Genomic DNA, 14,416 nt, shown 5'->3' with positions numbered 1-14,416 from the left:
TTATCTCATCAATAGCGACCTCACCACTAAGAACTACTAGACAATATTTTGTACCCTCTTTGCCTAAAATATGCCAATATTTCTGGTAGAAAAGAGTGAGAAAACCGTCAATACTTGGAGGTTTGATAGGGCCATAGACTTAACAACAATCCATACTTCTTCCCCACTGAAAGGTAACAACAATTCATCGTTCATACCAATTGAAATCTTACGTTTAACATTAACATAAATATGAGAAGCATCCTCTGTTGGTGAGGCCATGAACAGTTTAATGAAATAATTCGAGGCGATCCTCATAATTTATTCTTCTTCAGTCACCCAAAGCCCCTCACCATCCTTGACCCCCACAATCATATTACGTGTTTTCCAACCAGATGCAATCTTATGGAAGAAAATAATGTTACGATCACCATTTGTAAGCCAATTTATCCAAGCCCTTTGTTCCCAAAACATTTCCTCCTTGTTCGCTTCTAAATTCAACCCAAGGTGGATCTCTGAAAATTTAGTGAAAATATCATCATCCGGCTCTTGTTTATAAAGCTCATTCATTCTGAGTTCTAGCATTCTCTTATTTACCGCCCTATTGCTTTTAATTATATGACTCTATCGCCATAACTTTTTCCCCAACCTTTCTAACTTTAAAGGCAAAACGTCATAAGAGGAATCCTAGAACTTTTAGATTTCTTCTTCATAATACCCTTCCAAACACCAATTAGCATCAAAGTGAAAACAAGATCATCCATTTTTCTGCTGAGAACTCCTCCGTCCTTCTATATCTACTACTATCGAAAAGTAATGAAAAAAAGAATAACTCTAATGAACAACATAATATTCTGGAAACTTATTCCATCAATCTGTATTCGCTACTCTCCTATCAAGTATTTCTCAAATATTGTTTAATTCTAATTTGCCTCTCCCCTATATGAACTAACGTCCTGTAAACCCCAGATCACTTAGATCATAATCTTATAAAGCAGACTTGAAGGCCTCCATGTTTCTCTCCGGTCGTAGCTGTCCACCATTATTTTCAAAAGAATATACTATCTCATTGACATCTCCAATTACCAACCATGACATTATTTGATCTTGACCTAACTATTGAAGTAGATCCTATGTATTACCCTTTAACTGATCTTTAGGATGCCCATAAAAACTAGTAAAATGCCATGGTGTACCATCCTGTTCATCATGTATTTCAACATCAATATGGTGCTATGAATAACTTCTTAAAATAACCCCATAGCTTTGTCTCCATCCCAATGATAATTCCTATCTGGAACCCATTACTCCTACATCTATTTCATTAAGAAATCCACACTTCCTCCTAACTCCTTCCATCCTTCTCGCATTAACTTTTGTTTTCATTAGAAACAAAATTTAGGGACAAATTTCTCTCAACTTATTCCTGAGACGATTTACTTCCTGTGGCTTCCCCAACCCACAAACATTCCAAAGTAGAGTTTTCATTGCACTTGGTTTCCCTACATTGTAGAGCTAGCCAATCTTTCTTCACCTTCCTCTATCACCCTTGTATCACCATTGATCAAATCAGTAGGTATTGCTCTAATCGCTTGTTGCCTTTTTTTTCCCATCAATGAACTGAACAGGACTGTCTTCACCATCCGAACCTATTTCCATAAGCCAAGCATCATTCGACCCTTTAGCATTAGACCCATACTCTCAATTTGTTATTCCTAAATAAGCCCTAGCTTTAGCCTCTTGAACTCTTGTGGATCCTAGCAAATTGTGATTAGGATTTGGATAACAATTTGTTATATTATCTCCGAAATGACGCCTAATTCCTCCTCTATCCTTATCCAAACTTTTACTCATTATTCCATTCGACTCTCGCAACTATCTGCTAACCATTGTTGCTCATCTTCTTGCCGAAGCTCGTAATAAAATGTCCCACTCGAATGTAATTTTAACAGGATCCACCCTAACCCATACTGGGCAAAAACTCTCCCCATGTTCGAGTTTACTACAGAGAAAACAAAATGGGCTAACCTTTTTATATTGAAATCTAACATAAACCATTCGACCGGTCCCTACCATAATCTTCTTTTTTTGCTTCAAAGGAAACCGGACATCCAATCTAACTTTAATTCGCATATGTCTCTTTATGCCTAAAGCTAGAATTTTCGTATCATAATCAAGAAAAAAACCCCCAAAACAACCCAAACTATTGTGCCATTGCTTTCGACATCAGACCCAGAGGCATATCGTGTATCTGCACCCAAAACTCCACATAGATTAGTGGCAATGTAATCAGATCCTCTCCTGGTTGGATCTTATGCATTAATAGTAGATGATTGTTAAAAAACCACATCATCCCCCTAGAACCCGATTCATGTAAACTTTATAGAAAAACTAAAACAAAAAAAATGCTTCTACCCTAGATATGTAATGGATATGCCCCAATAGGGTTCCATAGATCAACAATGGTGTTTCTCAGTGAAGGAAAATGCACCACACTATGTTAGAAAACTTCCAACCAAACAAAACTTGTATTATTCTTCTAATTTAGTTGCTTCTTCTTGAAACGCCTCCTCCTCCCCATCAATGAAATTTAAATTCACCATCTCGTCCTCCATAGTGCCCACCAAAACCCTCAAACAAAGCTGTAAAAACCTTAAACGACCGTGAAAAAACCCTAAAAAAATAATTGTGTCAAAATGATAGATGAAACTTCATGCCAAAAATGGCAGACACAAATTAGATATGAATGAATAGTAAAATTTTAGTAAAGAATGTTAAAATCCTAAATTATAGGCACATATGTATAATATATAATGCTATTATAAAGTGTGATACAAAATAAAGTGATCAATTATGTTATAAATCATAGGTATTAAAATGCATGGAAATAATGTGTAGATATCATAAGTTGTATTTATAATTTGATGATGGGCCAAATTATAAATACTCAAAACTAATATAAGAACAGATTATTTAAAAAGAGGTAGTGATCCCCAAGAAATAGATATATATCTCGTATTTTTTTCCATCCCCATCACAGAGTTATACAAAGAGAGAAAACTATTTTCTTGGAAGATCAATTTCATATATAGTTTTGTTCTTAATGATCTGACATGATGGTTCCTTATTTATATCAGATTCTTTCGGTATTTACAAAGAATGTACTTTATACTTTATGGTTGTTGTTGTTGTACATGAAAAGTTGTTTAAAAATGAAAAATAAAAATCGATTCTATAATAAACTTTGTTTACAATGAAATGATGATATAGTATAATTATTATAGAGAAAGCTAACTATATCATGTCAACTAAAATTGATAAGATTACACTTAAAATAACTAAACTTCGTCTAATTAAAAAGAGAAAATCCTCTTCATTCTAATTTCAATAGTATTCAAAGTTAATTAAGATTATAAAAGGCGTGTAATGCTTATTTAGAAAAAAAAAACTAAAATTATGTTAAAAGCGGATAAAAGTATTGGGAAAGTTTCTATATTTAGGAGTAGATTGCATTTCGGCCCATGTTTTGAAAAATGGACAAATTAGCTTTTATATATTTCGAAACATGCAAATTTGCCATTCGTTAAATTTTATCTGTTAAATGATAATGTGGGATGTTAATTTAAATGATTATTTACTAATTTGGTCCCTAAGCTATAGCTAAAAATCAAATTGATTTTAAAAAAATACTTAACAATAATTCTAAAAAATATAAAAAATTTAAAAAATTTAAAATAAATATGAATATATTAAAATTATTAAAAATATTTATCTAATTAATTAACATAAATTTTAATATATTTTTAATAAATTTAATAATTATTTTGACATAATTTAAAAATTGAATCGGAGAAGAATATATATGATGCATATGTGGCTCAATCGAAAGAGTTTGAGCAAGCAAAGGTTTCACTTGAACATTCCAAGCACCAAATCAATTCTCTCCTGGAAAACTTGCAGAAATGGGAAAACCCATCAAATGTTTCCTCTCAAACTTCCATGGGGGATGACCATTTAAAAAGACTTGAATTGGAGTTTCAAATTACCAGAGAGAAATTGGTTCGTGCGCAAGACGATGAGCGAGCGTCTTCATTAAGGGCGAAGAAACTAGCTGAGGAAGTCAGATTTCTGAAAAGTGAACTTAAATCCATTGCCGATGCAGAAGAAAACAACGAGAAAGCCATGGATGATTTAGCCTTGGCATTGAAAGAAGTGATAACAGCAGCAAACGAAGCCAAGAACAAGCTGTCTGCAACACAATTTGAGCCGGAGAAACCTAAAGGGTTGGTAGGAAATTTGAAGATGAAGCTGAAAATGGTGGAAGGAAAATCCTGTTGAAGTAGAAGTAATAGTTCGGCGGAGCATGCTCAGTTAACACTGATAGCAAAAATGATTGCGGTGGAGCAGAGCTAACTAATCCGGTGAAGAGTATTCACTTCTTAAAATTTCGTTACTCTGATTATCAGGCGGAAAGTTGGAAAAATTTGTTTCGGATGAAATTATAATTTTTACGATAATAAAAATATAATTTTAATATTTTAATAGCTTATATTTTTATAATTTTTAAAGTATTAAATTAAAATTTATTATTTTTAAAATTAGTCAAAGTGTAATTTTAACTCTACTAATTTAAAAATTTAAAGGATTTAAATGAAAAAAATTACATTTTAAGGGGCCGCCCCCTCCAACTCCCTTAAGTAGGCCCTTATTGATTATATAATTCGTCTAGTTCGTAAGTGTGATATTTTAATGGATTCGATAAATGAAAAGACATAATTTCAAAAACGGAATGTTCAAATTGAGAGAGTTTTAATCATTTATGTTATAATAAATTAATCTATTTATAAATAATTTAAATCGTTGGAAAATTATTTGTTATAATATTAGTAGAGTTTTTATACTCTATACAGAGAGTTAAGTGTTGTTCAATATTTTATAAAGGAGATTATTTGATATACTGTTAGTAAAATTTTTATTTTCTACAAGATCAATGGATTGACAAATATCTTAAAAAAAGTATAATAAAATATTTAAAAAAACACACGTCAAAATTTTTAAACTACTTGTGGAATAAAAAATTACATTAATACTAACTTATAGTAAAATATTAAAAAACATAATACAAATTTTAAAATTGCTTATAAATAAAAAATTACCCCACTCATATATCTTTTTTGGACGCTCCTTCTTGGTTTTGTGGAACCGTCAGTTTTGAGCATTGATGGATATTTTTGAGACGGGGAAAAAACGAAGGAACTAACTGGGTGTAAGGGTCGGTGTCTCATTGCTTCTAGAAGTTTTGGTTTTTGTGTAATTTATTTATCATGTGTGTTTTAATTTTGTTTGGTGTAATGAACTTATGCCTATTTTTATAATTTTTTTATTTTTGGATTAATGAGAAGCAAAAACCCAATCTATTTATTTCAAGAAAAAAATTACCCCACCAATTTATCAAATAAATAGTGGCCCAACTTAAAACATTAGGCAAACATTTCAGATTATAAATATAATATCCAAATATGATTCAGGGCTAGTTTAACATTATTTTTAAAAAGTATGATTTTAAGAAGTATTTTTAAAAAATTTTATTTAAGATTTAAGTATTTAGGTTATGTTTAGCAGCACTTTTTAAAAACACTCTTAACATGAAAAGCACTTTTGAAGTAAAAAAAATACTAAATAAACTATTTTTGAAAGAAATTTTTAACTTTTCAAAAGTATTTTTTCTCAAATAGAAAGTTAAAATTTTTAACTTTTTTCTCCTCAAAATACTTTTAACAGCTTAATTATAGAGAGGTAAAAATGTAATTAAACTATCAAAAGTATTTTTAAAAAACAAAAATTAAAAATTTTAACTTTTTTATTCGGGGATAATACTCTTAAAAAACTAAAAATTTGTTATTTATTTAATATTTCTTGCACTGTTAAACACAGCCGAAAAAGCGGGGAGGAGCATAAAATTGTGCGCGCCAGAAAGGATGAATTCAAGTTATAAATATCCAAGCGTTTATTCCAAATTTAAGCACAACCTCTTGTGCTTTTTTACAAAAAGATAATATTAGTTTTTTCTGTCAAAAGTGTTTGTAGGAGAGAAAAATTAAAAATTTTCATTTTTTTATTTGAGTAAAAAGTAAAAAAATTCTTTATTTAAAAGTTCATTTTATTTAAAAATATTTTTCATGTCAAAGTTACTTTTAAAAAGCCCTGTTAAATCTTAAGAAAAAAAAAAAAACGGGGAAGAGCATAAAAATGTGTGCATCAAAAAAAAAAAAAGAATTCAAGTTATAAATATCCAAGCTTTTCAAAATTTTAAACAGAGACATTTTGGGCTTTTTTACAAAAAATAATATTAGCTTTAAAAAAAAAAAAGCTTCTCCTTGCCTCAGATTGATAGCAAGAGAGTTTGATTATGGATTCATATTCACTGAAATCCGTGTTCGATTTACCAGAGCCTTTCCGTTCAATCTTTAACTTCAGGTAAATGTACTTCAACTTTAAATTTTGGCATTTTGAGAGTTTGAAAATAACATTGTATGGATTTAGCTTGATTCTGAACGGATTTAAATATTGACCGCAATGTGGTTTTAGTACTCAACGTCGTTGATATTCACAGCCAATATATACTGCAATTCATTGTGGTATCATTTATTATGTTTATAATCACCTTAAAAGCGGTGCGAGTTCACGACTGCAATTTAAATCTCTTTGTAAATGATTACAAGCATAACTTGATATCATTTTTATCTATTTTCTTGAAAGGCTGAAGCAAATCCAGGATTCCATGGTTTTTATTGTTATTTGCAGGTACTTTAATTCACTGCAGAGTGAATGCTTTCCTGTTTGTTTCCTCTCCGATGTAAACATGGTAATTTCAGCTCCTACCGGAAGTGGGAAAACCGTGCTCTTTGAGCTCTGCATTTTGAGGCTTCTTTCAAGGTTTATCTCTGGCGATGGAAGGTTTGTCCATATAAAGGGAACACTAAAAACAGTTGAGTCTCCACCACTCATGGGCAGTATTAAGTTTCTAGGCACTTAATTTAGTGCTTTAGGACATAAAAGCACACAAAGCGCCTTTTCTTTTGGCTTAGTCTTCAGTTAACTCATGTTGAGACTATTCTTATTTTTTGTTTTGATTTGGTCTAAAGATCTACATAGCTCCATCAAAAGCTTTAGTACAAGAGAAGCTGCGTGATTGGACTCAGAAGTTTGGTTCATTGGGGATAAGTTGCCTGGAGTTGACAGGTGATAACGATTCTTATAGCACAAGGAATATTCAAGAAGCAGATATCATTTTAACCACTCCTGAGGTGAGTACATTTACATGTCATACCAAAACCCAAACCGCGAATTTACTCCTTTGTTGCAATGTGATCCTCTTTTAAATGGTTCTGTTGGGGCAAGAATTGCATGATTTGATGGGTTTTCTTTTTTTACTTAGAAATTTGATGCAGTGACTCGATATCGCATAAAAGATGGAGGCTTGAGCTTTTTCAGTGACATATCACTTTTACTTATTGATGAAGTTCACCTACTGAATGATCTTCGTGGGGCAACTTTGGAAGCAATAGTTAGCAGAATAAAAATGCTTGCTCGCAACCCAGAAATGAAATCAAGTGCTCTGGCTTCTGTTCGTTTTTTAGCTGTGTCAGCCACTATTCCAAATACTGAGGACCTTGGTAAAACTTTCCTCTTATAGGTGCTAAAGAGTTAATCTGGTTTTATTTGAAACTTTTACTTCCAAAAGATGGAAAATGACTTAAATTTTAATAACATACACACTGCATACCAACAAGCACAGCTGAATGGCTCGAGGTCCCTGTCCAAGGAATCAAGAGGTGAGTTAATGATGGGATTTCTGCGTTATCTTCTCTTAATTTGCAGTAGAATCATATCCCCATTAACTTTCTAATGTTTTAACAGGTTTGGAGAGGAAATGAGGCCTGTAAAGTTGACCACTAAAGTTTTTGGTAAGCGTTTTCCTTTTAGATGTTCCATCTTCAAAATTGTCTTTCCAAAGTTATCTCAAGTGCATTTCTTTCACAACAGTAAATGCCTTCCTTGCAGGGTATGCCTCTGCAAAAAATGACTTCCTATTTGAAAAGGCAAGTAATTGTATTTATATTAGTAAGTCATACACCTTCTTACTAGAAATATTTAGACTGTAAGGGAAGATATAAGAACATATACCATTAGTCAAAAAGTTCAAATTCATCTAACACTAGTGATTGTCTCTATGTGTCATCACCAGCGCCTCCAAAACTATATTTTTGGTAAGATTCAACTTCTTGACTTAATGTCTTATTAAAGGTTTACTGATTGTTTCTGGTATATGCACTCAAGTCATCTTTTATCGTAAAAGAGCATATATATAACTATTGGTCGAAACTGATTGCAGATATTCTAATGCAATATTCAAGAGGAAAATCCGCTCTAGTTTTTTGCTCAACTAGAAGCGGGGCACAAGAAGCAGCACAACGCCTCTCTCAGATTGTAATGACCTTTGGTTATTCAAATCCATTTATTAAAAGTAGTGAACAACAGGAAAGGCTACGGGAGGCTTCCCTGTCATGCAGTGACAAACAAATGCAATCTTATATTCTTTATGGAGGTAAAGGGTGTACTTATACTGCTATGACACTCATTGTCCTGAAAAATTGCTTGTCAAGTTGATGTCCCATTCTATGTTTGCAGTTGGTTATCATAATGGTGGGCTTAGTCTCAAGGATCGTAATCTCATTGAAGGTCTTTTTCTTAATGGTGATGTACAAGTTTTATGCACCACAAATACTCTTGCCCATGGAATCAACCTACCAGCTCATACAGTTGTAATAAAGTCAACACAACATTTGTAAGTCAGCCTGTTTCCCTCAACTAATTTTTGTTCCCATAGGAGGCCAGAGCATCATCTATTGTATCTAATGTTTCAAAAAATTCATTTTATTCAGCAACAAAGAAAAAGGCCTTTACATGGAATATGACCGATCAATGATACTACAGGTGTGTTATTACATGGATCTTCAATAGTTCTGAGTTACTTTTAAAGTCATAAATCACTAGATTTTCTCTACTCTCCTACCTGCTGCTTATCTCTATCCCCATTAGGTTGTACTTGCATTGATGTCCATGTTTTTAAGTATTCTTGTATATGGATATATTTAAACTAGTTTTTTTCTATTCAGATGTGCGGGAGGGCAGGTCGGCCCCCATTTGAAGATACAGGGATGGTTATAATCATGACTAGACGAGAAACGGTAGTTTAACACTGTGATTTGTTCCGATTCCCTAGCATATTGCTTTACTATCACTAATTTAGCCATGCTTGATTATTGCTAAATTGTCTTCTATGATTTTCATACATGATCTCAGGTTCATTTATATGAGAATCTCCTCAATGGATGTGAAATGGTAGAATCACAGTATGTCAACAACTTTTAATATGTTGCTCTGACCTTTCAATTTTCTTAAATACTTGTGTTCGATATATATTCAAACATGGGTATAAGGATATACTCCAAATACATGTAAAAACTTAAAAAAAGTTAAACATATCCGTGATGGACACATATTCGCATTTGACACTCACACTTAAGTTTGAGTGATATAAGATTTGTTATTCTTGACTTCTGCAATAGTGCGTGCCTTCTATGAAAACTGGGCGATATCTTCTAATTGTGTGCTTTGCATTTGTCTTACCAATGTAGGTTGCTCTCATGCTTGACGGAACACTTAACTGCAGAAATAGTTCAATTGACCATCTCTGACATCACAAAGGCAATTGAGTGGATGAAGTGCTCATATTTATATGTGAGAATGAAAAAGGCATGTATATAGCCATCTTTTGAATCATATAATTTATTTTACTTCAAAATTTGACACCTTGGATGCACAATCAGAATCCTGGGAATTATGCAGTTAAAAAAGGAATTCGAAGAGAACAAGTAGAGAAGCATATGCAAGGTCTACTTCTTTCCATTTTGATTTATTGTGTTTGTTTTGACATCATATTACTCATCAATGTTGTTTAAACCAGAAATTTGTGTTCAAAATGTTAATGAGCTATCATGCCACCAAATGGTCCAGACTGATCAAGAAGGTTTTGCCTTGAAGCCACAAGGTATCTTGAAAATTTTAAGCTTTCGCTTAGTTTTCCTTAAGTATAAACATATCATTAATTCCTACCCTTTATTATCACTTCCTTTTTTCCAGAGCCAGGAAGATTGATGACAAAGTACTATTTGAAATTTAACACCATGAAACACATTATGCAAGCACCATCTAGCTGTAGTTTGGAAGAAGTACTACAGATTATCTGCCATGCTGAGGAGATTGCTTGTATGTATCCCTATCTAGTAATAGTTGTTTCTTTTTCTTTTTGGTTAAAAAAATTGTTGTTTTCTCGATGATATTTGGATTCGGGTGTGAATATTGGATATATATGTTCGTTATGAGTATGCATAAATTTCTAAAATTTCTATGTATTCAAAGGGGTCCTTGGAAAATCGTAGTATCTATGTCCAGATAGACAAGTTACTTAAAAACAGTAAATTTTGTACATGATCAAGAAAGTATGAAAGTGATACACTAATGTTCTGAAAACGAAGGGATACAGCTCAGACGCAATGAGAAGAAAGTTTTGAATGACTTAAATGGAGACAAAGATGGCCGCCTCCGTTTTCATGTCACCGGTGATAAGGGAAAACGGAAAAAACGCATTCAAACTAGAGAAGAAAAGATATTTGTTTTGGCAAATGACTGCTTAACCGGGGATCCTTTAGTTCCTGATTTATCCATGACCCAGGTTTATTGACCTCAATTCGATTATCCTTTTACTTTAATTATGGATATAACCTTTTTTAGAAGAATTACTTCAAAGTTGAACTGATGAAATTATGAATTGGCTTGTTTGCCTTAGGATGCAAATTCAATATGCTCAAATGGGGCTAGAATTGCCAAGTGTATGAAAGAATATTTTATATACAAAAAGAACTATAGAGGAGCCCTGAACTCGTCCCTTTTAGCCAAGTCGTTATATCAGAAACTCTGGGATGACAGTCCATACCTGCTGAAACAATTACCTGGCATTGGCATGGTGACAGCAAAGGTTTTCTTTGACGAGTACTAATTTGTTTGATAATGCTACATTTATTCTATCTACCTATGTTACTTGGACCCAGATGTAAGTGTTGGGTATTAGTATATGTCCGAATGGACATGTTCAAAATTTCTAACTTGTTTACATAAACTTAAAGAATTCATGGAATGCCATATCCTCATACCTATGTCTGGATATGCGTTGGACATAAAAACTGGACAAAGATACTTGGGAAAATAAAAAAAAGGGGTGAGAGCAAACAAGGATTTCTAAATATCTGTTAGATTCAATGTCCTCTCATTATATTTATTCCTTTTATTCAGGCACTGCATTCAATGGGAATTAAATCATTTGAGACATTAGCTGAAGCGGATCCAAGGAGGATAGAATTAGTTACTGGTAGAAAGTTTCCTTTTGGAAATCATATCAAGGAGTCTCTCACGTCATTGCCTCCAAAAGTTGACATCAAGATCGAGGTAAGTGAATGCCAGAGGCAAGGGAAGTCTAAGTTAGCAGTAACATTGACTAGGCTATCATCACAAGGGGTCCAATCAACCAAGCGACACTATGCTGACATGGTAGGTTATCCGGATGTTTCTTCATACTACTTAATTAGTCATTAATGAAATATAATTTACTAAACATATTCTCTTACAGATCGTTGCTTCAGAAGAAGATAACCTAATTCTTTTCCATGAGAAGATAAGGTGCTATTAATATTAATTTGGATACTACAGTTTTGAGCAACGATGGTGTTTTTTCTCAAACAGATGTCTTATTTAATCGAATATTTTTGTCAAATAAAAGTCAGGAAGACTTTTTGTTTTCCTTTATGGATTTTGTTATGCCAAATGGTGAACTTTGGTGGAAAGCTTAATTCTAGATGCTACCTGTGCTTGTTTCCTCTATATTACTTTCTAACTTTATCTGACTTGGTTGCAGCAGAGTGGATGAGTTTTTAAGGTATGCAATCTTCTTCTCGAACACCTTATTTTGTAAACATCAGCCTAATAATAATACGTTGAAACAGGTTTTCGTCACTTACACGACGACAAGCGTATAAATTTAACAATTTAAAATGTTTTGAGTCTTGTTCGTGTTACTTTTTCATGTTCTATCATGTTTTAGTTATTATTTATGCCAATTTAATATGTTTTGAGTCTTGTTCGTGTTACTTTTTCGTGTTCTATCATGTTTTAGTTATTATTTATGCCAGCCAAGTTATGAATTGGACGTATAAGTTTAGAGTTCAGACTAGGTGAAGACGGAAATGAATGCCCTTAAAACTAATGCTTTTTCAGAATCATTTTTCCTTAATTGCAGTGGACTTAACTTACAGAACCGACTGGCAGTTCTACTTGATTGAGTTCATGAATGAGTTTAGTTCAATTTGCTAGGTCTTTAATTACTTAGTGTAGAATGTTTGGTTATACTTGCAGCCCCTACAGCACGACAACCCTCGTGTCAAACCCCCTCGGAAAGATGACCATAAAGGCTGATCTTGTTTTTGAAGAATACAGCTAAGTTTCTAAAAGTCATAAATACACTGTGCATAAATTCCAGGTTTAAAGACTCATTTTTGCAGTTTTATCCATGCAGTTGGAGTTGATCTCCATGAAAAACTTCTGCTGGTTAAGGAGAGCAATTCAAATGCCAATCTTAAACGTGCAAGGAAACCAACTCAGTTTTTTGCTCCTGAGGAAGTTTATGTTATAGAAGATGACAATGCAGCCACACATAAATCTTTTGTCCAAAGACCTCCTGATTCGATTGGATCTAAAAGGGAAAGTTCTTCAATGTGAGAAACAGAGAATTCTTCTGGATTTCAAGTAACTCATTTCATTTACACCCTTTCATCGTGTCATCTAATTCCTTTTTTATTCCAGGCCCAGTTTCAACCTCTTGGATGAAGAACTAGAAGGTATGGGATTATGCTGTGATTTTCATTAGATATCCTAGCATCTTTTTTGCCTATTTCACGCAGTATTTCCGCCTAAAAAAATTCTGTAGGAGAGTTTGCTGCTGGAATTGAAAATGATGATTGTAAAATCATCACTGAGCAATCAATATTTGACCATATACGAGAAAAAGCCAAGAACTTTCCTCTCTTGACTCCAAACAATGCCTATTCCCCATCATCTGGAGGCTTAATTCTCACAAGAAAACGCTCCTCTGACCAAGAGAAAAGCAAAATTCGTCAACATATATTGCTTGATCCTTTACCTGAATCCACAGGGCACGAACAGATTGCTGATGATCACAATAACTATCTAACTGGAAAGCATCATATTACTGCTGGGAGCTCAGTTACAATTAATCTCACGGATGAATCAGGTGCATTTTTTATGAAAAATTTGTACGCAAGTCGTCATTTCTTATTCTAGTTTGGTTTTTAAACCGTTGCTTGTTCTCTCTAGGTTATCTTCCATCTGAACCTGAAGCGTTCTCTTTCAAAAGTCTGACTGAAGAAGCAATATTTGATCACATACGAAAAAAGTCCAAGCATTTTCCGGTAATCAACACGCCAAAGCCCATTGATACCGACTGTTGCATTTGTACTGAGGAACACAACTCTGCCAATCAGCCAGAATCTGGCAATGCTACATTAGGAACATCAAAATATGCAATGGTCATTTCAGAACCTGAACCTGGCGAAGTCAACAGAGACGCCTGTGGCACCAAGGTCGGCACAAAGACGAAAAACAATGTACTCCAAGGAAGTTCCGGTGGAGCAAATGGAGAATCGGCTGTTTCTCCCAAAGTTTCAAGCACCAAAACTGCCACATCATCCGTTCAAATGCTATCATTTGATATTTCAATGGCGAAGAACAGCAAGCATCTAGCAGATCTTGGAAGCTCTATCCAGGATGGTCGGAAAGACAAGCCATCTCCAAGTGACTCAGAAAGGCAGAGCCGCTCACTGGCCTCTACAGACCAAGCCAGGGAAGTAGGTTCATTTCTTGGCTTTCAGAGTGTTTTTTCATTTCTCTGATTTCTTTTCACCTTTCAGCACTACAAAATTGGCAGTTACGTTTTTCTAGTTTGTCAATTTCATCGGAAAAATTGTAGTATTTCATTGCTCTTTCGATCTTCATTTTCTTTAATAGGGCTGAAAACTGATAGATGAAACTTGGCTGAATCCTGGTAATCGCGTTTTGGTTGTGTTAATATAGTCAAGAGCAGGCTAAAGTTTAGTATTTTTAGAAAAAAAAAAGTAATTAAATAAACTGAGTTTGTCTTTATATACATTGACTCTTGCTTCGAAAAATTTGTAATGTAAATTTTCAGTGCTAAATTTGAAGACAGTAATGGTAGGCAAAAAGGATCACTTGGCAGATTATCCCA

At 33.5% G+C, this 14,416-nt stretch overlaps 1 protein-coding gene across 5 annotated transcripts; it reads left to right on the top strand.

Annotated features, from left to right (window-relative positions):
- The first annotated feature begins 6,039 nt into the window (after positions 1 to 6,039).
- Positions 6,040 to 14,147, top strand: LOC107926069 (DExH-box ATP-dependent RNA helicase DExH17). Of its 5 annotated transcripts, none has more exons than XM_041091927.1 (27): positions 6,040 to 6,456; positions 6,784 to 6,967; positions 7,125 to 7,286; positions 7,418 to 7,655; positions 7,778 to 7,814; positions 7,900 to 7,946; positions 8,026 to 8,081; positions 8,228 to 8,249; positions 8,375 to 8,587; positions 8,671 to 8,827; positions 8,925 to 8,976; positions 9,159 to 9,230; positions 9,346 to 9,395; positions 9,681 to 9,798; positions 9,873 to 9,936; positions 10,010 to 10,093; positions 10,186 to 10,311; positions 10,581 to 10,777; positions 10,892 to 11,080; positions 11,395 to 11,649; positions 11,729 to 11,778; positions 12,017 to 12,034; positions 12,511 to 12,590; positions 12,671 to 12,869; positions 12,958 to 12,992; positions 13,082 to 13,405; positions 13,489 to 14,147. In XM_041091927.1, the coding sequence occupies exons 1-27, from the start codon at positions 6,389 to 6,391 to the stop codon at positions 14,061 to 14,063; spliced, it is 3,672 nt and encodes a 1,223-aa protein (XP_040947861.1). In that variant the 5' UTR covers positions 6,040 to 6,388; the 3' UTR covers positions 14,064 to 14,147. The 5 variants fall into 5 exon arrangements, with proteins under 5 accessions (XP_040947861.1, XP_040947860.1, XP_016712345.2 ...); XM_041091926.1 differs by having other exon boundaries at positions 12,014 to 12,034; XM_016856856.2 differs by having other exon boundaries at positions 6,041 to 6,456; positions 8,044 to 8,081.
- Positions 14,148 to 14,416: the final 269 nt, after the last annotated feature.

The sequence above is a fragment of the Gossypium hirsutum genome, chromosome D04 (assembly GCF_007990345.1).
Source record: "Gossypium hirsutum isolate 1008001.06 chromosome D04, Gossypium_hirsutum_v2.1, whole genome shotgun sequence".
In the NCBI taxonomy this organism is placed as follows: domain Eukaryota; kingdom Viridiplantae; phylum Streptophyta; class Magnoliopsida; order Malvales; family Malvaceae; genus Gossypium; species Gossypium hirsutum.
The sequence above is the reverse complement of the archived record's forward strand: the minus strand, read 5'-3'. Positions and strand labels throughout refer to the sequence as shown.